The 27,695-nt window shown below is 37.7% G+C and overlaps 1 protein-coding gene across 4 annotated transcripts; it reads right to left on the reverse strand.

Moving 5' to 3' along the window:
• Positions 1 to 804: 804 nt before the first annotated feature.
• Positions 805 to 23,084, reverse strand: ACP3 (acid phosphatase 3). Of its 4 annotated transcripts, none has more exons than XM_030010383.2 (11): positions 22,891 to 23,084; positions 16,986 to 17,081; positions 15,505 to 15,591; positions 14,391 to 14,543; positions 11,650 to 11,748; positions 10,055 to 10,159; positions 8,884 to 9,016; positions 7,389 to 7,471; positions 5,469 to 5,575; positions 4,732 to 4,901; positions 805 to 3,782 (listed from the first exon to the last, which is right to left on the reverse strand). In XM_030010383.2, the coding sequence occupies exons 1-11, from the start codon at positions 23,002 to 23,004 to the stop codon at positions 3,664 to 3,666; spliced, it is 1,266 nt and encodes a 421-aa protein (XP_029866243.1). In that variant the 5' UTR covers positions 23,005 to 23,084; the 3' UTR covers positions 805 to 3,663. The 4 variants fall into 4 exon arrangements, with proteins under 4 accessions (XP_029866243.1, XP_029866246.1, XP_029866245.1 ...); XM_030010386.2 differs by lacking the exon at positions 22,891 to 23,084 and adding an exon at positions 20,660 to 20,678; XM_030010384.2 differs by lacking the exon at positions 805 to 3,782 and adding an exon at positions 3,926 to 4,314 and having other exon boundaries at positions 22,891 to 23,057.
• Between the last annotated feature and the right edge of the window lie 4,611 nt (positions 23,085 to 27,695).

Here is a 27,695-nt window from a genome sequence, read left to right on the forward strand (position 1 = left end):
ATACAATCCTATGCAATATTGCTGACTTCACCTCAACATGGATTCCTAAGGGCCAAGGTTATATGCCTAAGAATAAGCAAGCCTCTACCCTCATCATCACTCTCAAATTCCATCACTTTAAATCTTTATTCTTCTTCATAGAGTAGAATTTTTAGCATTTTTTGTTTGTGGAGAAAAATTTAGAAACATAACCTTTGTCCTTTGGGGTTTTATCCAAACTCAAGAGTTTTTGGACTGAACAGATTTATTTTTTTTTAATAGAGTGTATTTGTTATTCTGTTTTCTGTATCTTGCCACACCTAAGAAAATGTATTTAAGTGAGAAGAAATAATATCATTTGGATCAAATGTCCCTACCTTACAGGTACAAATGAACATGTATGCTCCAGACTGAGCTGGTGTTACTCTGGAAGTCAGATAGCTATGCTGTGCTGACCCAGTGTGTACGATATTCAGGACTGTGAATAAACAAGTTCCAGAATGAAATCAATTCCGTAAGAGGAGGTTGTTGCTGACTGAGCTGGAAAGTGCTGTGTATGCATTACTGTCTACCATATGCACCAGAAAACCCTGCTGCAGAGCTGCTAGTTACTACCCTAATTATCGCAGGGGCAGATGATGTCACTGCTAGAGGGCAAATGGAAGAGCTTGATGTCATCGTTAGTGTTATTCATGTCAAAGCGTTAGTGTTTTAAAAATCTGTTCTTACAGAAGGAGCAAACCCGAACATTCACTTTTGTCTGGAAACTCTAGGCATACTGAAAACTCCATTATTTTTCACTCACATACAATTGCAAATGTTGAATTGTTTCTTTAATGTACTTTATTGCAGTGCTACAAGTTGCTTGGAGACAAAATACTTTATAATCACAAACAGTCTGCAGATTATACTAAGCCAATTGAAAATATGGCTGAAAAATTAAAAAAGCCATAAGCTTGTCTGAAACTTACAACCTTTTACTCCACTGGAGAAATTATACTTGATTTAATCACAGCAAGACAAAGCACCTTTACTGTAAATGAGATTCAGGGCCTACATAACTAATGTATTACATCTTTATAGTACCTTCATTAATTCTTAGGTTACGTCATCTGAACCTATCCATTACATTCTGTGTAACTTGTGTTCAATGGATCCTTTCTGGAAGTGCATGGACATTTTCAAGTATGACTATCTGTTAACAAAAAGGTGTCCCTACAGTAAAATTACTTCATGACAGCTCCTGCCGCAGCTAGACTTGCCTCACCTCCTGAAATTCTCTGTAACAGCTTAGGCTTGGAGTAGCATAAACCACAAAAGATGTCTCAGACACTTCACATTTTACTTTCTGTCTGGATGTACTTCTTTTTTGTAAGAAGCAATCTTGGAGAAAACATGCCCCATTCTACTTCTTGTGGAGTGCAACCAACTGCCTTCCTAATATATCAAAAACAGTTCTTACTGCACACTATCAGTCAACGATACATCTTCACTTGTCAAGCATCTGACTGCCTCTAATAAAAGACATACTCAGTCTATCCTTAAGTGAGTACCAGCAGCGCTGTGGCCATGGTAATACAGAGCTCAGTATCAGGTAATCACTGAGTATATATATATGTATATTCAGGAGCCAGGATCAGTTTTGCAGTTTGTCCTGAGCTTTTGCCCACTGTCAGTACAATGCTAGTAGTAACCAAGACAGCTCAGGCTTGTTTCCTAGAACTGCTGTAATGCTTGTGACAGCAATATAGACATACCTTTAAGTTTTTGCACTGAGGATAGAACTACTAGTTACAATCTGAAGCTTGTACATCCAAAACATGTGATTTAAGGATAGCCTTTCATCTTTTTGACAGCTTTGCCCCGAATTGTTATACAATAAGAGATCCTTACCCTGTAAGAATCAAATCCATCATTTGATTATGATATTTCCTAAAATAGATAAAATGGAAATGTCAGGGATACTAGTAAAAGCTTTTTACTGAGTGGGAAATACTGCTTCAAAAAGTGGACACCTCAGTAGTTGAAGTTACTACCAGAAAATGCTATGATGTTTGGAAAGTGCTATATTCCCACAAACCTTTGCTATTCTGTTTGATTTATGCTATTTAATATCAATACATCTACCTAAATCACATTTTAAATGTATAATATTAAGGGCTGATCTCTAGATCAGTGGTAGCTGACCCAAGCTCCTGGGCTCCAAGTTGCAGCCCACAGATGTGAGTCAAAGTCAGTCCAGAAGCAGTGTATTCACAGTGATGTGATGCTGTGCCTGAGCTAAGCGGCTCCATCTCTCAGCTTTCTCTAGACTTCTGCACCTCAACAGGACCCATTAACTTGAGCACATGATTGCTCATTATATCTGCTGGGCTGGACCTGCTGTTGGCACCTATCTGTATAGTTGTCTTGGTTTTTAAAAAGGCTTCTCCGTGGTAATGTAATTCACAGTATCCTCTGCAGGACTACAGGATAAAAAAATCTTGATTCAGCCCTTGAAACATATGACAATAAGCAGTATTTTATACAGCAATATTAGTGCTTACGATACTAGTTTATGATACAAGAGAGCAATTATGGAAATACATACCCTGCCCTTAGGACCTTACAATCTAAACAAAATCTATTGCACAGGAGAGATCAACATACAAAAAGCAGAATCATTGTTTTCTTACTTTCAGTGCATGTCTTGCACTGAAACATAAGGGATTTTGAACAGAGCAAGGAGTTAAAGTATTTATTGTAAATTAAAATGAAAGGTGATGAACAGAATGATAGCTTGAGGAATTATTGTAAGAGTGGCTCAAAGAAATAAAATTATGGAAGGGACCTGAAGCAGGACAGAGAACAGATGCATTGTAGAAAAAAGATGCAGGGCAGAGGATCATTCATGACTGGGAGCTCAGAAAAATAGGAAAGCAGCATAGCAACAGAAAATAGATTTTAATGTATTTACTTATCCATATTACTGAAGTTGTGGACACTGACCAAGATACTGTTGCACTAAGCTTCTTGCTTGATGCCTGCATATGTGACAGAGGTCCCCCCAGTTTCTACTAATTTCAGTGAGAGCTATAGTAGTGTAACTCCTCTGAAAAGCAGGCTGCAGACCTTTATTAGCTGAAGGCCGAGGTCAAAACTCATGCATAGATTTGCATGAATAAATGCAGAAACAATATGCCCAAGTGCTGGTATGAATCTTTTAAACACAGTAATTGCAGCTTCTGTTCACTGAAAACATTTTCCTGTGCATCAACAAAATAATAGCCATTTACAAGAAGTAAGGAAAATATTACAGGCTGCAATTTTCAAGAAAGACTCACTGAGCAGCAGAGGGCTAAATGGTAATAGGCAATATAAAAAAAAAAAAAGCATAGGCAATAGCATCCCTTCACCCCACTGGTTGACTTAAGAGTGATTAATAGTAGTAGAAAACCTAAAGATATAAATTGGAGTAATTCCATCCTCCTACAAAACTAAATTCTTAACAATAATGTATTTCTACAGTATTTCTCACTGCAGATGTTTAGTCTTTCAGGAGCTAGGCTCACAGATACCTCAGCTCTTCAAATTTATTGAATATGCTTTGGAGACTAATTTGGCCAGAGCAAACTGATGGATATAAGCAACTTAAAGGATTGCTTGATGTCTAGCTGCTCTCTCTTTCATTTCTTTACCTCCCCGTTAAATGTCTTGGTAATTGTTTCTGCGCCTGCAGCGTCCATAATGATAAAGGAGGTAAAGCAGTACAAGGTCAAAAATGAACAACAAGCCAACAGCAACGTCAAATCCGATAAAAATATCTGTGAAGGAAAAACAATAAAGGAAAAGGGAGTTAATGAAAGACATACATGTATATCATTTTAGATACAGAGATAACAGTCTAATTACAAATATGTACAATGGAAATATAGTTACATTTTGTTCATATTTCTGGCAGGATCACATGGCCTGCATTTACTGACATATGCAACTTAAGTATAAAACCATATACTTCAATCCTGGAAATGCATAGATAGCTTCCTGTGCATGGGTAAATCTTACTCCTACATTTTCACAGGGCAAGAGGAACCATGTATAGTTAATGCAAATGAGGAGTTTCATCAGGGATCAGCAAAATACTGAATATACGCAGGAAAGGGGAAATACCAGGACTATTGGAAAGGAGCATGTATTGCCTTGCCCTTCACTCCCCTCCTGGAAATAATATTCAGGCAGGAAGAGGTTATCAGCTGTCAGCTGTTGGTAGTCCGAGGCAAATAGCTGCTATATCTGCATGGATCAGCTGCTCTCTGTCTGTACAGTGGAGGTTAAGGTATCCTCAATGCATAGTACCTGTGCCAGAAATACAGATGCATCAATCTTACTGTGCGTGTGCAAGGCATTTTTGCTTTGCATCTACAGAAGGTCTGATGTGTCCAACATACACAGGACTCCTTGCATAGCACCCACATCCATACTTCTGTCAGACATTTTCAACAAGCAGAGCTGTAGTTTTGGCCATGGCCTTTAGGTAGCTCCTTATGTGAGTCTGCTAATAATAGCACTGCCTTCACACTGGTGGGCAAGTCTACTCTTTACATTTTCAGAGAAATTTAATTTCTATCAGCTTTCCCTGTCCATAGTAAAGCTGGTCCACACTTGTTAAAGGTGGACATCTAAATCTATTGTGTGAAAGGTGCAAAGTTTGGAGCCATTGATACAATTAGTGCCTCCATGTCTTACATAGAAAATACAGAGCTGTTACACTACCTTTCATTTTGTCTTTCTTCCCACATTCTTTTGACCAATTTTCTGTAATCACAGGAGAAACTAGTTCAGCAAACTTCTCAAGCGGACAAGAAGAGGTGCATCCTGGCAGGGTGAGTAGGTAAGGATCCTTTGAAGAGTCATTCCGATAATGCATTTCAATGCTATATCGCCTGATTAGCAACATTGAAAAGATTTTTAAAGAAAGGTTCTTAAATACAAGGTTTCCTATTTAGAGACAGAATGTTAGAGACAGGCTCTAGCATCCTACTCTAGAACCTGTTCTTTGAGAATAGAGGCTTTGTGAAAGCGCACTTTGCCAAAGCTGGTTACATTACTGCACGGATCACCAGTCAGCTCAAAAGGTCCTTCTGAAGGCTGCCTGCATGGCAGCAGCACCAGGCTCTTCTAAGCCAACTGATTTACCTTGGGATTTATGAAATATCTTGGAAATGTTGTTGCTCTCATTTCAAGAATCAGGAAAAAATATTTTACCATTTATTTCCAGCTGGTAAGGCTAGTTGTCTTCCTATCTTTCAAAGTACACAGGTACATGCACATCCAGCAAACGTAATTTTTTCTAGTTTTAATATAACTTTGTACCTGTGGACTGCTCAGTTATGTATCAGTTTAAAACGAATTTGTATCTCCTCACAGTATTTGAGAGGAAAATGATTTGGGGGAAGGGGGAACCAAATTGCAAACACTCTTTGTCCTTGCATAGATAAGAAGATACTTGCCCACTGCTTTCTTGGTAGAGTTCAAAAAACTGGCAAGCAGCATATGGTGGCAGTTTTCCATTGAAAATATTGAGAGCAATCTGGAGGGCCCCAACTGTGGTGTCATGCTATTGGAAAAAAAGAAAAATCCATCCTTAAAAGTCAGTTAAGTCAACTACCATTTATCCAGAGTAATCAGACAAGAGTAGAGAGGGAGTGGAAATCAAGATAAAACATAACCTGTGTAAATTTGGCCATAAAAATATATTCAGTATATTCTCCATTGGGAAAAACATGTTAACAGATTACAACAGACAGCAGGGGGCATTTCCAAAGAGTTACTGCAGTATGTGTCTTACACCATCTGGCAAAATTTTGGAGGTGGAGATACTGGGGGAAAGCAAGATATGGTCTGAGTAATAAATCTTAGTTTTTCAGTGCATTTTGCTACTCCTTTCTGCGGGAGCGTTTTTGGTTCCAAGGTCAGATTAAGGCAGTATAAGGTAGTATATCCTATGGCATTTCAAGTGAAGATACAAGTACTGTTTTTAGATAGTATACCAGAGAAATAGTTCTGTACAAAAACTATTCTTCTCGCTTCCACACACACTCCAGAACTTTTTAAATTATTGTTCCTCTTGTTTGGACTTATACAATAAAATCTCAGTTTGGCTTCTATTTTGATGGAATCAGTTATCCACCCACCTGCAGTTTCTTCCTCTCCCCATTAGCCCTCCTCTTGCAGGGTATCCCAGGAGGAGGAGCTGAAGGAAGGAAGTCCTAACACCTTGATGCCTAAATTTTGCAAGCATCTTTATATACATATTTGCTAGGCTTATTTATATTATAGTTTAACAGCTATGTTTTAATTATTAGTCAGGATCTGGAACTTTTTAGACTGATCAGTTTCAAAAATAAGAGTATACTTGGCCTCAAGGCATTAAAACAGCAGTGAAAATTCTGGATGCACTTCTTCCTTTTCAAAAAGAATACAGTAGGGCTAGAAAACACATAGAAAAGGCAGCAAGAAAGATTTAAGGTATTGAGTGGTTTCTATATGAGGAAAGATTAAATAGGGTAGGACTCTCTTGGAAAAGGAAAGATGGAAGAGGTGTGACAGAAAATAGTAAATTCATGAGTGACCCAGGAAAAGTGAATAAAGAATAACTATTCCCTGTTTGTCACAATATAAATGCTAGGAAGGAGCTAAATCAGTATTAGGTTTCAAAAAAAAAAGGGAAGTACTTTTTTTCTTTCAACACACAAGTCATTGCCACAGGATGTTGCAGAACCAAAAGTATAAATGCATTTTGAAAGTGATTAGATAAATTGATGGAAGTCTGTCAAGATCTATTCAACACACAGACACAGATTCTATCTTAGGAAGTCCCTAAGCCACAGATTGCTGGAAGGTTGTATCAGGGGAAGCATCACTCTGTGCTGGCATTATTCTCACATTCTTCCCTGCTGTTGGCCACTGTTAGAGACAGGATAATGAATGAGCTAAGTGGATCCTGGTCTGACCCAAATGGCCCTCTGCATCCTCTAAAATAATAATAAAAAAAGAATCCACAGCTGTATCATCCCTTTCTAAGCAGAGGAAGGGTTTGGAGGTGCAGCTGAAGTTCTGCTATGTGCCAGCATCTCTGGCTCAGGAGCACTTAAGGAAAGATGCAACATACAGAAACTGCACCATTAAGTTACAGAAAAAATGCATGATAAAATACATAGTTTTCTTTACCAAGTACAATTTGACCGTAACTGAAGTGAGATCCATGCTCCTGCTATGTTCTTGTACGTACTGGTGTTCAGCTTGTTAGCTGAATTGAACTGTATTATATTACTCTTTCATTTAACTTACAGGAAGACTCTGATTATTCTCTTTAAGGGTCTTTTACCGGTAAAATCATAGCAAGATTTGTGATACATGAAAATACTCACTGCAGAGTAGACCTCCATTTTTCTTTGTTTTGAAGAATTGGCAGCTTGTTTAATACTATTTAAAATAACATTTACAAGGACACCTTAAAAAGATGGGAACAAGGAAGAAGAAAATGAAGATATAACATTTGCATAGAAACCAAAAAGGCAAAAGATTTTGTGTATCAAATGGAAGACATCTACTCAAGCCTCATACTCATTTTTTAGCTTACTAAAAGTTCATAACTAGAGAGAAGATATTACAGAGGTGAAATATATCATTCATCATCTAGGTCAAGTGAAGAGGCAGGATTTACAGGAAATCATCTAGAACTATCCTGAGAACTGGGGCTAATGACACTTCCAGTTCTGTTGTGCTGAGACCTCCTCTCCATCATTTTTTGTCTGTTTGGAGTGTTGCAATAATGACAGCTGTGCTAGCCTCTTCCTCTCTAGATGCTGAAGAAATATTTTTAACTGTTTACTTCCAACAAGTCACACAGTATCAATTCTTCACTTTTTTAAAGCTCTTTTGTACTCCTTCTCCAGACCAGAGATATTCTAAAGCCAATGGGATAAGGGCAGCAGAAATTCCCTGTAGCACAATTTATACCATTTGAGGGGGAAAGGGCATAACTGGTATGCCCATGAACACTAGAAAAAAAAGTCCCTACCACAAGATACGGCCAGCTACCAGCTAGTGGGCTTTAATGCAGGTCTGAGCCTGTAATTACTATATGGCTTGATCCAGTGATGTATATGCCAAGATGATGAGGCTGCTAATAATTCTTAGCCTAGGTCTAGACTGCAGGGTAGGTGCATTACAAAGCCAAGCCCCAAACGCTCCATCCTGCAGATATTCAAGCTCACTTTTTTGGGTTTCCTGCTCATGGACACCTGAGGATCATATGATAAATGTCTGGGTTGTGTCCTGAAGTAGTGTCAGAATGTGCATAGCCTATGGGCGCCAATTTTGGAGCTAAGCAGTAGTCCCAGTTCTTGCAGTATAGACGTAACATGAATTATCTTCTATTCTGATCAGACTGTTTTGGAGCAGCTTTATATCAGTCTCTCAGAGAGCTACCAATGTGTTGCCAAGGTTTTGACACAATATATAACCAGTACATCAAAGGGAAAAACAAGATCAAGAAATAATTAGAATAAACATTGAGAAACAGAACTTAAACTTAATCTAACCTAATATCAGACAAGTAATGATCATGCCCGTGAAGGCTTGATTTTTTCCCTTGGATTTCTATAATCTTTCTCAAAATCCTAATCTCTTAAAAACTATGGGATAACTAAAGACATTAATGTTTACACCTTGTTTCAGTATCTCATCCATGCAGATGCCAGCGTTCAGCACATATTTTCATGCTTAATATGGCATCCAATGTCTGTAGTTACAAATCAAGGTTCTGTATCAATAATTTTGCATGAGTAAGGTCACAGGATGTTGCATGTTATCATAAGCATTGTCTCCTCCTTTCTGAGAGCTATGCATTTTTTTATTTACCTCCTTGTAGTCGTGATTTCTCTTCTGTTTTATAAAGCCCAAATAGCGACAGTAAGGACAATTCTGCCAGTTTTTCCAGCTTGTCGATTACATCTTTGGTGGCCCATACAGGGAGAGTATAATTGTGAATACCCTAGTGATAAAGGAAAACAAAATAATGTTTTTTTCTTCTACTGGGTTCCATCATCCTATTGCCCAGCCTCACACTACTACATTTAGACTCTCTGAGGCTATCCTGCAATTCTTTGCCCAGTGTGGTTTCACTCATGAGCATGCCCTGAAATACACTTTGTGGGAATGGGGATCAACCAGAAGTGGGTGAATGGGAAGAGGGGAAACACCTGTGTGAAGGGGATCCCTTGTAGGTATAATGTGTTCTTGCTATAGAATACATGGTTTTGGTTTTGTGAGTGTGAAAGATTGCAGACATATGTCTTATCCTCTTCCTTTCCTCTGGGTCTTCTGGGTATAACCTAGCCCCAACTTTTCCTGCCTTCTCCATACAGCTGTCCAGATACCAGGTCCATCACTGGCCATTTACAGACAAGTACACTCTCCAGTCATGTAAGAGTGACAGTGTCTTACAGTGTCTAAGTGCCTCAGTGTGTGGAGGGTATGTTCAACAGCCTTCATGTGCTGCTGTTAATGACTGGGGCCAAATGGAATCATCCCATGCTTGAGGGTAGTCTGATTTTATTCACTGGTAGAAATCATCATCTAATTTTTTTGACTGATAGATCATAATCTTACCTCTGATTTTCAACATCTAAGTATTTTGATGTTTAGCTGTTGATAGGCTAAAGCGAATAATTCCATTTTCCCGTTAAAAATCATAAATATGTCCTAGGCAGCATGCTCAAATAATTCTACAGCAGCATATTGGGAAAGAAAATGAGGGAATAAAGGGAATGGATTTTGATACTGGTACTTCAGAACAAAACATCAAATGGAAACAACAGTTTCCCAAGCTGTAAACCATGTTTTGGGGTTATCTTTTACCAATGCGCTAAATTAGAACTTAAATTCAAATAATAATAATAAAAAAAAAACAACGAAAAAACAAATCCAGGAGAGAAGGCAACTCATTCCTGTGAAACCACATTGTCATGGTTTAATTGAAACCCAACTTAGGAGTTATATTCTTTCCCGACCTCTATTGTCTTATTATTACCTCACAGTGTAGAGTATCATATGTATTCCAGATCTGGAAATTGTCCAGTATTTTAAGATGATTTAGTTCAAGTCCTGTGTTAACTGCCACTGTTTGTAAAAAATCCTGGGGGGGGAAAAGTGAAGAATATACCACAAATACTCAATACATATGGAACATATATGCATACAGATTCATTAGCACCCAACCTGGTAACACAGTAGTGTTTAACTTTACGCAGGTGAAACCCTTGTAGCAGAAGATTTTGGTTGCAGATTTCATTTTGTAACTATTTCAAGGTACTGATCTCTATTTCAGACACTGCTTTTTCTCAGCCCTGCTATGGATAAGTCTGGTGCTCTTTCTGCTGCACTCTTCTCTCCCTCTTCTGACTGCTCCAGGAGGCTACCTCAGTCACCTCAAGCCTTCAGATATAAGGAAGAGGAAGGCACTACGGAAAAAGGAACATGAGAAAAAAGATGAGGAGAAAACAGAAAATTAAAGACAGCTGAGGCAAATATTCAGGATGAGGCAAAAAGAAATTGAAAAGGAAACTAGGTTTTCCTTCTGCCATTGACAGGGAGCTGAATATCTAAGTAGTAGTTCCACTACAATTCCCATAGGGATTCTTGCTACATGCTACCACAGAAGAATAAAGGGACTCCTTAATATCCTTTATTCCCATGTTACCTGTTTCATACTAGTCGCTGAGAGAGAGGATACCTGTGAAGTCAGAACTCATCTCCTATTGCATGTGAGGGAGGCTGATCAGAGTAGCTGAGCTAGCAGAAAGATAGAATTAAACCAAAAAAAGGAAAATGTTGGGTTTAGCCCAAGCAGTAAGTCTGAAGTGACTTTGAGAGAATGTGTACAGGTGCAGAAAGGGTATGAGGAACATGAGACGCCTGCTGTATTTGTGCAGTAGTGCTATTACAAAGTGCATGGTAGGCAAACAAGAGAGCAGCAGTAACTATCTAGAGCAATTATTATCTAGAAGAACATGGTTGCTTGAGGCAGGTATACCACCCATGTACCTACATCCTGCTGCAGCACTGGAATGGGAAATTTTGAATCTCTGACTGTGAAGATTTGTGTCAGGGCAAAACAGAAGCATGTCTTGTGATGGATCCAAAATGCATCTCAGAGAAATTTATGTAAGTCAGAGTGTTCACCTGGTTGGGCTTGCTTTAGTTCTCTGTTGCAGAGTCAACTTCAGAAAATCACAGCATGAAGGCATAAACCTTCCCAAGTTTCAAATTTATCAGATTTTTTAGAACTGGTTTTGTGCTACCCTGTAAAAATGGAAATTTCTTCTCCCTTCAGATCATGGAACTTTAATTATATGCAGCTCCAAATAGTCTCAGAAAATTAATGTTAAATTCACATTTCAAAAGATTAATATAGAAAAGTATGAGAAATGCATAAGCATATAAAACATACTTTCTGATCATTTTGGCCTGAATTTCTTATTTTAAGAGAGTCTTCAGGATTTTTAAAATTTTTTTGGCATTTATTTATTTTTTAATTTTAGCAAAAGGAAACAATGCAATTCCATAACTTCTACATATTAGTTACTTTCCTTTTTCTTTTGCCTTTTCCTTTTTATTTTGTCTTACCATGTATGGTTGTATTCTATTTTGAAATTCACTAGATGTTTGTGTTTCATTCTGAAGTTCATCAAAAAGGGGACAGTCAGGCAGAGGAAAATGCAGCCTCTGAAACAAGAGAAGTAAAACTTAGAATAGTTCTAAAATTAATCAACACACCTCTAGTTTTTCTATTGCTGAGATTGCTGGTGTAATATTTATTAGATAGATTCATGTCTGTGCTACAGCTGCTCCATAATGGTTTGTTTGGGTACCTTGTTCATGAATTCAGTTAACATAAGCAATGTACTGTGGTAACTTGACTTTTCAGTAGCTACTTGTGGCTATAATAGCTTAATTTCCCTCAGTTTAACTGATTTTGGCAAAAAGCAATTATGCATATCTGTCAGGGGATTGCTTTGAGAAATGGATTAGGATCCATGATCAGGAATTTTAAAAAGCTACCATTTCCCTCTTAATTTCTGCAGCTTGACTCCACCTGGTACTGGAATCTGAATTGCTTCTGCATCTACACATCCTGCTCTCTTCTCTTTGGAGTAACCAGTATATTATGGTAAGCATTTTAAGTACCACTTAATGGACAGAACTCAAAACAAATAAACTGTGCTCCTGAAATATCAAAAAGCTATCAGCCTAATGGCTCTGTTCTTGTTTAGGGGTGTCATTCACTTTTAATAACTGCAAGTTTATGCATTAAGATATCACCTGATAGTACATATTTGATCTGAACCATGTGTAAATATGTATGCATCCATCAAACTGTGCTTTGGCAAATATGCTTTATGCCACTTGCAGAAGGACAGATGATACCTGATCCAGCATAAAGTGTCAGTAAAAAGTTATGATGAACAAAATAAGCTTGTGCTAGTTCAGCACTTTATGTCACACCACTAAAGCATTTTTTACCCAGCACTAATATTATAACCAAATAACTTCAAGGAACTGACTTAATATACAGTGGAGAAATTAACTTTAATATCTATGGCTTATGTATGTGTAAGAAGGTCTACTCTGTCTTGGGGTGAGCGTTAGCAGACTGCGCTTCCAGTGCGTCTCTTTTCTCTTTGATTTATCAACGTGAAGCTTGCAGCAGCCACCAGCTCACACCAGCACACTTTCACTTGGACAGATTTCCAAGGGTGCATTTTTTCTGTAACAGCAGCACACTGGAGGGTGAAGGCTCAAAGCTGCAATACGAAACTGGAGAATGTTGTTTAATTACACAATAACAAATGTTTCTTTTGCTGTATGGTTTAATTATCCCCCTCTAGGTGTTATTAATTAAGCCACTCCCTTTGGCCTCATTAAGCATTACTCAGTATGGTTGCCTGTCAGGTCTTGATAGATCTCAGTGGCTGAAAAATAAACTGTGATTAGGTTTTTTTACAGGACTGTATTTGGCCTCAGTTTCCCACTTTGTGTTACTTAGGGCTTGACAACACCCTCAAGCATCTGCTTGGTTTAACAAGGGAACAATGTTTTTTCCAGGTGGTTTGCATATTTAACAGGAATTTTGAGTTGCAGCAGAGGTGTGTTTCAGTGAAACATCAATTTCCACTCCTGAAGCAGCTGCAGAAGTGATGATGTACTAGAGATTCCTACAAATGAGGTTACCTTCTCCAACAGGTCATTGCACTGCACTGTGATTACCCTAAGGGCTTTGAGGTTTTATTTGGCCAAAGCTCTGACCACTTTGATGCTTTTTTGGTCTTCTGGTGAAAGAACTTCCCCCTAGTGTCCCACATTTAAATAACAGCGACAATATTCTTTTCTGTTGAAGGACAGAGTTAAGTTTCAAGCTGAATCACATTGTGCCTCATCCAGTTTGTGGAAACCCTTTCTCTATGTACCTGCTTTCAAGCACGGCCTCCAAGAATGGAGGAATGCCAATGGGAGGCAGGTGCGGCCATCCCCTAATGACAGAGTCCATCCTCTGATATTGGTGACTGGACAGGCAGTTATTTAATAGGGTTTTTGTATACATTTCCTTAAAGTCAACTTCTGTCCTCAAAGGCAGAAGAAAATTAGCCTTTCTGTCATTACACTCAGTAACTTTTTATCCTTGTTCAACACACTGTTCCTTACACAGTCCTTGTCACAGAAGCCAGTGAAATTATGATCTAAACCTGAGTCAGCCAGAGAGAGCTACATACAGTAAAACTTCTGCAAGACCTATTATTCAGGTAGGCCTGCTCTTGTTATGAACCACAAGGCAAGTGCTAGGGTTTCATTAAACATTTGTATAGCACTGAGCATAAAAGGGCCCTTGTCTGTAATTAGGGTGCCTGAATGCTACCAGAATAGGAAGGTAATAATTGAGAGGTCATTACTGTGGCTGGTGAAAATTCCATTCCTTGAATAAACTATGGAACAAACTTGCCAAGCAGGGGAGGTCTGTCTAGCTGATTGCTGCTTAGAAAAGCACTTGTTCTCTATAAAGGTTTAGGGCAACTTCCCTATAATACTGTCCAAAAGTGTCCCTGCCAGGAGAAATGTTAGAGCTGTACCTTGAAGAAAATGGTAGTGTGGACAACAATTCAGGTATTCTGCAACTATAGAAGGAGGATTTTCATGCAGCTATTACAGTTGACCTATGACATGCTTGTCAGCCAGTAGCTGCAGTTGATGTTTTCTATTAGATTGAACTCAAAAAGAACAGAAAATATTTTTAAACTTTTTTCCCCCTTTTTTCTCTTTTTTGCTTCTGGAAAAGTTTGAGGTGTTATAGGAAGTGTCCAGCCAGTACTCACCCGGTCTGTTGTTTTTTGCAAAATATGAACTGGAATGGGTTGCCAGAGAAGCTCAGGGTTCCAAATTTGGCTGCTAGTTGGTGGAAAGAGGCCAGAAAGGTATGACTGGGCACTCATAATGGTGCGATCATAATCTGTACTTTGGATGTAAAACTGAAGATAGAATGGCAAAGAGTTAAAAATAAAATGGAAACAATAAAAATAATAAGGAAATTTTACCCAACTCATCAATCCTGGCTTCTCGTTTTCAGTTTTATGTTTTTGCATGAAGTCAAAACGGTGAAACCATAACTCAGCTTTCTAGGGCCCTACTTCATTTGCATAAATGGAATTGCCAAAGCATCCTTCAGTTTGGAATCTAACCCTCAGACTGAACTAAAAAGAATAAGAAAGCATGATTTAAAAGAAGGAAGCTCTCCATCTTCTGAGGTTCAGAGGAACATTGATAGTTGTAGATGTGGCACTTAGGGACATGGTTTAGTGGTCGACTTGGCAGTGTTAGGTTTACTTTTGGATTCAGTGATCTTAAAGGTCTTTTCCCACCTAAACAATCCTATGATTCTATGATTCATCTGCTATACCTCAGGAATTAAGGCACTTAAAACCATAAACATCTCTTGGAAGCATGGCAAAGCTATAGTCTTTTATGCCTTCCTATCAATGCATCCCTCAGGTATAGACCAAAATGGTAGTGGTATCTGCCCCACGATGGATCTGTAGTGTATGACAAGCACATCCAAACAACTGTTAGACCTCTCTTTTACAGGATGAAGTATGTGAGCATGGCCCATCACATGGCTGGATATGCATTCACCTTTCAACAGAGTAGAACAATATTGGGTCACTATGTATAAATTCCCAATTCATTCAGTGGTTTGGAGCTGTTCAGTCCTGGAAAACTGGGCAGTGGAAGACCCTAACTGAATGTAGGAGCTGAAAGTTAGGCTTTAGTCTATGTTTTTACCTTGACATAAAAGCCTGACTTTCAAAAATGTTCTTCTATTACCTTAATTTTTCCATTAATGAAATGAATATGATGATGTGCTTTTATCTAGCACAAGTCCATAGTTCCTCTATGCCAGAGAAATGTCCTCCAGACAGTTCTGCTATATACCTCTTGCCGGTTGTATGTGCTGTTCAGAAAGTTGGAGTATCTTTCCCTCGTGTACTGTCCAAGTTCAAATAGCTGCTGCATTCCAGTCTGCGAGGCAAGCATACAGATGACTATTAGATTAAGGTAACTGGAGAATCTTAATGTAGAAGTTTCTTTTCTATTTTCTTTTTTGTCTTCAGCAATCAGTTTTTAAGTGATCATTAACCATTTGTATAATGTACTGTATATGTTGTAGGTGATCTAGAATTTTTAACAGCAATACTCATTTATATCTATGAAAAAATTATACATTCTGAAATGCTAAGACTCCAACATCTGCTACAGGAAAGGCAATGCACTTGATTCTATACAAATACTGTTTCCACAGTGCTGTAGCTCTGTAGATGCTCCTGGAGTTATTCATGATCAACATTGTTCTTTACAATGTATGTCAGTTAGTGACAACTGAGAAAGGAGGATTGATAACCTAGTATTTATTATTGTCATTGCTCTGCTATTTGATCAACCTGATAAATCTGTGGCTTGCATTTCATGCCTTAAGTGATGCCCTTCCATCTTTGCCTTGGTGCACCTGCATTTGTCTTAGATTGCACACTGTCTTCTGTTATTAATTTCCAAAGCTGTGGGCTGAAATTTTTAACTTTCAGCTGTCAGAGAAGTACATTCTTACTACTGTTGCTAAAAAGATAAGAAGATAGCAAAAAGCTCTAAAAAAAACCTGTGCCAAAGCAGAAACTTTTTTTCTTCTTACAACATAAGCTGTGTACCTGGCAACAGTAATGTGTTGTTTGAGTGTGAATTTTACAGATCTTTCAAGCCTCACTTCAAACACTAAATGCTGAACTGTCTCTGATTCATTCTTCTGCATCATGATGAAGTATTATTAGGAAATGCATTGGCCTCTCTTTGTTCCAGAATTTCATACGTCAAATACAGTTGAAGAGCTACAGCTTGATGTTGAAATGCCAGAGCAAGAAGTGCATCCTAGTGAAACTCTGGGCTGAAAGCAACTTTATTAGAAGTCACATTGTCCCCAGAAGCAGCCTTCTCCTGCAAGACTTCCCTTGTTTTGTGAGTAGGTGGTTGCCAGTCAAATGATGAGATGTGGACTCATCGCTTGACCTGGTGGGCAGGTGTCATTCCTTTACCCTGTCACAGGGCCCAGGGCTTAATGTTCATTAGAACTTCATCAATGTTAAGAGTACAGACAATGTTTAAACTTGCCATTTATTTGAATGCAGACACACTATCAGGAAGTTGTTGCTTCTAGGAAGATAGTTATAAAGCTATGATGAACAAGATTTCAATTTAACAGTAGTTGGATGAATAATGTTGCAAAAATGTTTATGAATTACGGGGTATTGCTAATACCAACTATCAGTACTTGGGATTTGCTAATGTTTCTTAGACACACATAAAAAAAATCTGCCTACTTCCTATTTTAGTAGCATATATAAGTTCTTCTAAGAAAGTCAACATACCTTGGTAAGTTGTCCAAATCCCTGGGGCCATTCACTTTCTTTGTGTAGATCAGTTGGAAAGTTTACAACTGGTGTTCGGTCACCGTGTCGGAAAACCTAACAATATTACCAATAAAAAAATTTGAGTTAATTACTGTTGACATTCCTTTCTTACCTAGCTAGAAGTCAAGCATATGTTATACTTCCAGTGCCATTTTTCAAATAAAAATATTTGAGAGTCTGCAGAAACTAGTCAAGTGGGATTGGAGTACATTCTTTACACACAAGAATAGGTATAATTATGTAGGAATTTAGTGGGCATGAGCCTGATGATTATTCCTCCGAGAACATAAAATTAGTCAGCCAAGATGTTAATGCTGAGATTACATCCATAACTAGGCACCTAGACAAGAAATCTGACTGAATTTTGGACACTCAGCACCTCTGAATATTAAACCAGTTACTGATGTGCTTATATGAGTATTTAATTACTTTGGCATAGGCACTTGAAACTTTTGGTAACTGCTTTTTTCATAGCAGTATCTTTAAAAGTAATTCCATGTACACGTGGATCTTATGTTTGATTTCTCAATCATCCTAAAATAAAAAGATGAAAAAGTATAAAAATTTACAGTTGGCTTACTTAATATTTATTAATACTTTCACATACATGTATGAAAATATTTTTGAAAGTCTGTAGGGTTTTTTTTCTGTTAAATTCAGTGAGAGCAAAGAGTTTGGTCGCTTTCCTATCCTGGACACTCCAGCATGGTGAATATTAGTGTGATATGTTCAATCATATGATTTTTACATCAGAAACCTTAAATGAGCCTTTGTGTATTTTTGTTCCAGCATACAAAGGAAGTGCCAAACCTAGATTAAATAGTTCTGACAAACTCTGAATTACCCTCCCTAAGTATCTCATGGGCTTAGAATAATGAAGTCCACAAAAGTTTCACATGAAAGGAAATGCTGGAATACAAATTCACAGGGCTCCAGACAATCTTCCAGGATGCTGATCCAAACTGTTGTAAAAGTTACTTTTGTTTGTATCAATGTTCACATAACCAACCTCATTCCTGACTTTGCAGAATAAAGTGACAATGTGGAAGCATGGTATATTTGTTCATAAAATGACATTTATTCTAGAATACCTCACTGGTATATAGCTTGTTTATAATTAATACTCTCCATTGCCTCATTAAGCCACATCATTCTTGCCCAAACATCAGAGAGGTTTGTACATGCTGGTTAGTTTGCCACTCCCACTGGGAAGTGTTTTATGTTTATGTTTTCCAAAGTAAACACAAGCAGTGTGGCTTAATGTTTTAATTACAACACACACCCTTTTCAACAACTTTTTGTACTAATGTGCAGAAACCTGTGCTAGAGCAGGTACTTCAGAGATGGAAAATGCTATCCTTTAAAGGCAAAGATAATTGGATTTCTCCCTCTGTTCGTTTTCTACAGTAGACAGCAAAGTTTGCTAGAGTAGATGTTACCATTAGAACCATGTAGAAAACTGCTTATTATTTTTTTGCTTTGCTAGTTGAATTTCACTGAAGATGTGGCCAACCTGAAATGAGTGTTTTTCAGCAAATCAAGTTTTTTCACTATCATCAACAACATGAGATCAACATGAAACTGCACAGTTTCAAGAAAAAACCACCTTTTTTTTCTGAGTTCAAGTACAGCAAAGTAGTCCATAAGATCTTTCTTAAACATATTTTTTTTTTGCTTCTCTATGCAATTTTTAAATCTGTACATGTCTTTTCTTACCTATCTGGAACCTCAGTTGGTTCTCACTGCACCTCTAGTGAACAGGAGAATAGGTAAAGAGCTACATTGCCTGGTGATTGATCCAGTTGCATACAAGAAAAATGAGTGAGAAGGACTTTTGTGTTACTGCTTATTTCTTTGGTGTTTTGACATGCTGACATACATAGGTGTCAGGTAGGATTCATTAGCTTTTCTGGACAAGCTGATGCCTCTGTAAAGAATGAAGGTTAAATTCCCAATTACATGTAGCTGCATACTTTCTTGTTAAATTATCCAGCTTTACAGAAAAGCATTTTTATGAGTAACTGACAGTTGCTCAAACTGACTGACATGATTTTTTTAGGCAATATGTAGCAATGGATCAATACTTGGCCAATAAAAATGCCCTTTTTATTAGTGAAAAATTACTGAAAATGTGTTAGATTTTGAATACTAGTGAAAGGCCAAAAGAGATCAAGATCAAAAGATTTTCAAATATATGTGGGAGCAGGAGATGTAAAGAAAAATATTTTCTTTCTTTGTAACCTTAAGAAATGGAAGCAGTGGAGTGTATTGTCTTCTAAAAAGCAGCACAGCTTCTTTAAGTCCACACAAAATAGAAAAAAAGTTCTGTTCCTTGTTTGTATTTCTGCATCTTCATTGCACAGTGACATATAAATATGATATTAACACTAAGTTGGAAGTAGAAGAAAGAAATAAATACTTCTAAGAGCAGAACCCTGGTTTTAGGAATTGAAGGACTAAGCTTCTCAGCCAACTGGTCTTTGTTTGTGCTCAAACCTACTTCTGAAAATGACCTTGCTTCAGTTGCAGTTGGAAATGAAACAATGACCTTATGAATGACCACTTAACCGAAAAGGCTCTTTTTCAGTCATAGCTACATTTTAGGAGGCTTTTTTTTTTTTTTTTTTTTTTTTTTTAATTTATAACTTCAAGAAGAGCTTGTGTATTTGAAAGTTTGTTTTTTTCATTAGAACACCTGATACTGTTAGGGAAAGAAAATGTATCCCTACACAGCTTGCCTTGCTCATCAATATGTATTTCTCAACACTCATCATTTGGATTTTGTTAAAAAGGAGTTGATCCTTCAAATTAATTTAAAAATATGTGTGCTGCAGCATTTATTACTCCTGGCCTACAGATTGCCTTCCTGACCTTTCAGAAGACATAGAACATGGCGGGATGCGAGAAGAGGAACAAGGAGGCATCATAAAAGGTGAAAAGACTAAAAATGAAGAAGGAAGGGAGGGCAAGGAGGATGTACACAAGAAGAGCAAAGCACACCTGTTTGGTATATTAATCTCAGCACTTCTATCTGAAGTGCTTCACCTCAGTCAGTTCTCAAAAGCAATAGATGGATAGCTACCAAATACCCTCTCCTTCAACTCTAATACAGTTTGAACCTGATTTGGTGTCTGGGTTCTCCCGTTTGCTCTTTGTAACTTTGTGAGGGGCATCACTTCAGATGGAAACGGCTACATGACTCGCTTTGGCCAGCATTTGCTTACATTGTTGTCAGGTGAAAAATCATATTGGAGAAAAACTGGTGTGAAGGTTAGGGTCAACTGAGAATATGGCATATGTAGTATATATAACATCTTCATTCAGAAATGCCATGAATTACAATGAATTATCTGTCTCTGAGTAATAGTGAGCCTCTTACAGACATTTTTACTGACAGACTCAACTTCAGACAGAAAGATTTCTTACTTTGAAGCCAGCAATAGGAATGAAGAAACAATAGAGAAATGGAACCAGTCATGCTGCCAGTTCAGGGAAACCACTGATGCAGAAATACTGAGCATGTTTAGTCAAGGTTTCAGATGGCTTGGCTTGGTTAGACAAATAGATAACATGCTCAGTCAACACTTCCTATCCTGAGTTACAAGAAGAAAGACATAATGAAATCACAGTACCTCAGAAACCACACTCCTTTGTGTATATGACAGGTGAAACGACTGCCTGTGTGGAGGCAGAAGTTACAGGTCAGAACTTCTTTATACAGAGGCAATAAATCAGTATTTCATTTCTACTTGGGTACTCGATGGTCCTACATATTTCCTATTTTCCTCTCTTATGTCTAGTTTAAATTCTGTGCACAAGAATTATGGTGAAAGCTAATGTTTACATGTGAGAAAATTAAAATAGCATTTTGACAAATTGGCTTCAATTAGAGTTTTTCAGCCAAAAGGACTTGCAGCCAGTAATCAAAGCACACAGTATCAGCACAAAGAGGGAAAGTGTGAGGAGAGAGCAAGGCACTTTCCTAGAGCATAGTGCAATTCTAGAAGTGAGCAAAAGGGAACATTTGTCTGTTTTTTCTCCCCTACAGATGCATTTTATATTGTGCAATTCTGCTAAGAAAGTTTTAAAAAACTCATTATGACACATTTTCACAATGCAGTAATACTCTCAGGTGAAAACATAGCAACTTACAGAGTACAGCTGGAAAATGGCTATTAAATTACCTCAGAAAGATGCCTTTTAGACTTACCTTGATTGTAGCCATTACATCCCATTATATCAGTGAAATGTTCTGGGCCAACTCCTATCCTATTTATTTATGCTAGCAATTCTGTTCCATGAAAATTCAATCAGTGAGTTCAGAAGGCAAATTCAATTGCATGCCCAGAAACCATGCCTTGAGAAAAGAGATGTATGTTGATAATAAGATTAAGTCTACTGTAACTTTTTAGGCAGATTGGTCAGTCTGAGGAAAAGTATCAGGGATAAAAAGATGACAGTTTAAATGAAATTTACCTATTATTTTAATATTAATTGTGATAAGCTACCCTATAAATAAATAAAGTGCTATCTTTTCTTTTTTTTTTTTTTTTTTTTTTTTGATAGGTGGGGAAGGTGGCTGCATAGTTGTGGTAAGCAGCTGATTTTGGATAGGAAGCCTCTGTCTCCATAATGGTGAGCATTTCATGTAACTCTTTCTGCAAAACCATTCCTTGTTAGAACACAATAACAGCTGCAATTCAATAAAAGACTCCTTCCCTTCAAAGAGTTAATTCTCCAAGGCTTGCTGACTGCCTGATTTCATCCATGTCCTCTTATCGTTGAAGCAACGCTAAAGTATATTGCTATTCACAGAATGTTGCTGTAATTAGCATTCAGTCCCTGCCATGTATAGTTTCTGATAGAGCAATAATAAGCCTCAGCAGGAGTAGGAACTGTTTTTTTCTGTGCACTCTGGCCTCTCTCCAAGTGGCACATCTACAATGCAGCCAACAGACAAGCAGATATGAAATACTTTATCTAGAGCTACACGATATGTTTTGGACACTGTACTTCTGTCTGTTATCTGTATGTGCACATAATGTTTCAAACAGAGAAAGGTGGAAGAAGATGATCTTAAAACTCCTATTTATAAATGTGAATTCCAATCCCCGCAACTTTGTATTGAAAATATCCCTTTAGACTAACTATTCTTTATCAGTATACCTCTTACTAAAAAAAGAAATTAGAATGAAAAGGACTATGATGCAACATTCACGATCCAAACTATTTCATTGAATTAATCTCTCCTGAGGTATTGGGGAAAGTGACATTGAAGTAGTGTCTGGTTACTTTAAAATAAGAAATGGCCCAGCAAAAAACTGATTACAGTCCATTTTCAACCTAACTGCAGTTAATGCAACATCTATCTCAAATCTCTACATAAAAATGCCCTTTTCTGTTTCTCAGTATCCTGCTGTGATAATTCAGTTATTCTGAAATGGAAAATACTTTTTGGTTTTGTAGTAACTTCTGTAACATCATAAGCTTCAGCTTCCAAGCACAGAGAAGGCAGGTCATAATCGCCAGCTCTCAGCCATCAGAACGTCAGCTAAATTAAGCAAGAGCAGGTGAACTTAGACCTCAGATCTCTGTCTTAACTCCTATGCACTAATGCATCTACCACAAACCTAAGCTGTTCAGTTATCTTCAAATAATAACTAGGGGTTACAAGATGAAAATTCTTATAACTAGAGGCATTTTTATCTTCTTTAAGTAAAGTCTTTAAACTCAGTAAGTAAAAGGGCAGCAGTAGTTACTTCTGTCTAAAAAGAGGCAAAGCAACTGCACAACTTGTTTGATTTGACAGCCATATCAAATTCCCTGTATTCCCCACAACAAAATAGAAAACAAATCTACTTACTACAACCACAAACTTCAGTTCTCTTTCTGCAGTACTGTGTTGAAGCAGAACGAGGATAGCATGAAAAGAAAAACACAGGATCCTAAATGGGTTGGGAAGCTGTATCACTCCCATCCTGGCAGAGGATGAAAAAGGCTTTGTAGCTCTAGCAGCTGCTCAGGCTGAACAGCCCAGACGTCAGACTGTACTTTCAAAAGGGGTGGAACTGCTGCCGGTGAATTTCAAATCCAAGAGGAATGTTGTGTGACTACGTAACAAATTGCATCGCCCTTTGTTTTCAAATTACTGTTTACATTCTATTTAATCAAATCATAATTCAGTTCCTTTTTCTCTGTGATATTTTTCTCTTTTGGAGTGTAAGGATGAGGTTAAAATATGAAAGAGTTGCTAAGCATTCCTAATGTTTCAACCTACCTGTTCTGTTTCCACTTCTCAGGGCTTGGAATTTTTCCAGACTATAGTATGGCCATGAGGATGAACTTGGAACCAAAAGCCAGGCAATACTGTTTCTCTTTTTTCTTTGCTGCTCAGTTAGTCCTCTTCTCAGGTTCCCTCCCCTCCTTTTTTCATTTCTCTTCTACATTGTCACTGTGAAATCAGAATAATTATTTCAAACAACATTTCATGTAGGTTAAAATTACCAGTCCCTCAGATAAAATAGTTGAATAAATCTTGCAACAAGTATGTTCTTTAGGCTCCTTGCTGGGCAGTTATTTGCTCTTCAATTTGTGTGTGTTGCTCTTCTTTTCCCTTGGAGTATATCTATACATCCCCTTTTGTAATTTCTTATGTCCAGTTCTTTTTTGGCCTCAATTATTTGAGAAATTTCTTGTGAACAAGCCCTGGAGCTCACATTTTTATTGTTACTGATAAAGAACACTCGTTCTGATAGTAGCTCACTGGCTTTGAGAAGATTGCTCACCTTGCCTCTGCTGACTTCCTCTCTACAAAATAAGAATAACAGTATTCTCCACAACAGGTATTTTACCATTTACTAGAAATTCTGTCCCTAGGGCCCTAAACCCCACTAAGCATCAAGTGCTCTCTTTGAGTTGTGTGAATGACCTTATGTATCCATTTTGACTGATGAATGGGAGTGGAAGGGAGGAGGACCACGGCTCCCAGACTTCCCCATCTCTCTTGTCAGTCCATGTCCAGTTTTCAGCACTGACTTGAACTTCTTTCTTCCTCCACTGTTATGTCCCCACCCTCCTTTTTCGTCTCTCCTGGTGTGATTGTGCCTATGCAGAAGGTGTTTGAGAGTAATCCATACTTCATAAATATATAATACTTTGTCTTTCTGAAAACAAATGTAAGCTGATCATCTTCCTCTATTATTTAAGAGTGCAGGGCATAAAATATACTTTCTTTAGAATATTTTAATATGCCTCAAAAATCAAGAATGGATGTCCTACTTTTTTAATCTATATAGTATTTTAGATAGGTGGTTCCTAAGCTTTTTCAATCAAGCAACCCTCGTTGGCTCTCAAAATTTTTTCTCGTCCTTCCTAACGCCTTACCATGAAATTCATAACTGATTAGTTTTTATAAGATTTGCTGGTTTATTGTGCATCTTTGATGAGTGACTATGACTAATGTAGTCTCATTATTATGGAACACTCTTAGTAACTTCACTTCAGACATGAACTCAATTTTTTTGTGATGCTGGATGGCATCATTCAGGAATGTTTGAAAATATGTAACAACTGCATTTTATAGAAAACCTTTGCCAGCATCTTTTAAAAAAAGATATTTTAACCCAAGACCAAGCGTATGATAAATAGTTCTGCTTTCTGTGGCTTCACTCTTCCCTTTGGCATGTATACTTTGCTAGTGAGATTATTTTATGCCCAAAGAATGTGCACCACAACATCTTAAATAAATCTCTACACATTCCAAAATGGAAGAATACCCTCATTCATGTGCCATAGTGGTTAAGACAGGGTCCTGTAGGAATCCTGTAGGTAATCTGTAAGTATGTTGGTAGCACATATTTCATTTGGAAATTTTCTTGCTTGTCTTGGATTGTCTCAATTTCTACTGTGCACTTGGCAGCTATAAACTTGTCATATCCTGAAACAATTAAATCCTTACTCTTTTCAGTAAAAGTTGCTTCAAAATAAATAAAAAAATCATTCCTAAATCAATCTAGTTACAGTTGTCCAAGCATTATAATGCAAGTGGACCTAAACAATTTGAATCACATTTATGTTAATTTGGCTCATTGGCATATATTTTAATTATCAAATTATAGATTAAATAGAATTAGCTTAAACACCATTGTCTATTTTAAGTGCATATATCTATCTTGAAGGCTTGCTGAAGTATAGCTAGATTGGCTTTGAAGTGGACTGGTTGCAAAAGAACCCATGCTTTAATGTACGCAAGGGTTACCTTAGGTAACTGCTGCTGGTGGAGCACAACCTACACACTGAAAGGGTGGAAGTCACTGCAGTCAAGGCAGCCGGATATGTAACTGCTGCTGGCACTCATGGACCAGGCTGCTCACATGGGGAAACAGCTCAGGTTTTGTCACTGACTGAATTTGCAGATCAGCACTTAACTTACTTTGGATTTATCTGCAATCATTTTTTTGCAAGCTTTTTTGACCTGAAAAAGGGAAAGAAAAGAAAAATTTTTGTTTCAGTGAACAAAGTGACACGTTTTCCAAGCACCATTTCAAAGAACTTATGACAAAAACAAAAGACTGTCTTGCAGTCCTGGGTTGGGGTGATTTCACCCAATTGTGGGGAGTGGGAAGGGACAAAGGAGTTCATTTGTGACGTAGGAAGAATTAACTTGCTTAGGCTGGTGATGGGACATGAACCTGTACCTTGCACTACAGGAGAAAATGCCCTAAGCACAAAGTTACTATTCTAAGGCAGGTGGGGGGAAGAAAGTGTCTACTCAGTGTCTTCTAATAATTTCTTAGTTTGTCCCAAATTTTAAATATTCGCCTGGTTACAGGGTACTCGGAGCATTTCTTTCTGGTTTTGTGATTAAGATATTAGCCCAAGACATAGGAAGCCTAATTTGTACACCAGCCAATATGTAAACAAAGTGAACAGTGGTGAGAAAGAGGCAGAAAGCACTATTCCTCTTCACTTTCCCCTCTGAAACTCAGCAGCCTGGTGGTGATTTTATTTTCTGGAAGATGTAGAGTCAGATCCTTTTGGTAAAGGAGGGATTTGAACTTGTGTCTGCCACATCTCTGATGAGTACCCTAAGTACACTAAGTAAAAAGAAGGAACACCTACTTGTAGCACTACCAGAAACCAAATCAAAATTAGTCAATGAATTTGATCCGTATTTGTGAGTTATGTGAAGTTTGGGGGTTTTTCTTTCTTTTTTGATAGTCACTCAGCTCAGTAAATAACCCAAAGAGTAAAGGAGGTAGTGGAAAGAATGAAAATTACAGCCCTGGCAGTCCAGTGCCACATTTCCCAGGCAGCACAAAATTACTGTTGCTTTTCTGTCATTCATTCCCCATCTTGCTGACATTGTTTCAGTGTATGACAGGAAAAATAGTGAACATCATGAGCTACATCTCGCCTGTATCACAGCATCTATGACTATGCAGGTTATTGTATTACAGCAAGATTTCTTTAAAACATGACTGGACTGTCTATGCATTGTTTGTGAAAGAGGAGAGCGAGTTGCATTTTCATGTGATCCTGCTTTTGCAATATGATATGAAAAAAAAATCTTTTTCTTTGCATTCTAAATAGTTCCAAAGCTGAACTGTAATTTTTTGCTCATTTCTTCTTTAAGAAGAACTGAAATGAAACCGTTTATGGTTTCATACCTGCAAAAGACTATGGGACAGATTTTTTAAATGGAGTCAGCTGGTGCAGTTGTAGAAAAACATCATTTAGAGTTTTATTATTTGTTCACTGACATGCCCAATTTATATTCATACAACAAAATCTGGGCATGATGTTTCAGACTTAATGAACACTGATGTTTATTTTTCCTTGGAGTAAACAAGGTATAAAGGAAGTCTTCCTTTCTGTGTTTCTACAGTGATAGTCCTAAGAACAAAAAACATTGTAAAGAATGCATGTGATGGGGTTTCTGTTGAATAGGGATGAGGGGAATAAAATAATTTAGAAATATCTTAATTTAGAAATTAAATTTGAAATTTAATTTTGCTCAACAGAAATCAGAATGTTTAATGTACATTCACTGGGGCCTGTAGCCGGGAAGAAGACATGGTCTGATGATGTGATGGAAACGGGGGACCTTCTATCGGTGTTCTGTGAGCACTGGCCTCAGCTAGGATGCACTTCCATAGCTGAACTGAAGTGCTGAGGCCAGGGTCCAGCTCCATGATCCCCCATACCAGACAAATCTGTGGGACAGAAGGGTCTTCATGGAGTTCTGAAAATTTTTAAGAGGTGGATTTGGGTGAGGAAGGAGGGGAGGAACTGGGAACTGGAGGCTAAAGAGAATCATGAAGAATGTCTCAGCTCTGTATTGCATTTTCTATGCGAGCCTTGCCCAATCTAGGAAACCAGCAGAAAAGTTACCCTTTGATGGGAGAAGAATGAGACCACCTTTACAGCTCTTGAACTTCTAAATATCTGGCAAACAAAACATTAAAAGCAACTCAAGCAACACAAGTTCAGAAAAAGGAGAAATAGGAAGAGGTTCAGAATAGAAGAGTGGATGCCTAGAAATTTCTTTTTGGCAGGCAAGGCTACAATCTTGTTAGAAGACTAATACTGATAAAGATGGAGTCTTAAATTTTCCTCCCTATTTGCTTTCTTTTAGCAATTCTTTTTTTTTTTAAATTACTTCTTGTT

This window comes from Aquila chrysaetos, chromosome 3 (genome assembly GCF_900496995.4).
Source record: "Aquila chrysaetos chrysaetos chromosome 3, bAquChr1.4, whole genome shotgun sequence".
In the NCBI taxonomy this organism is placed as follows: domain Eukaryota; kingdom Metazoa; phylum Chordata; class Aves; order Accipitriformes; family Accipitridae; genus Aquila; species Aquila chrysaetos.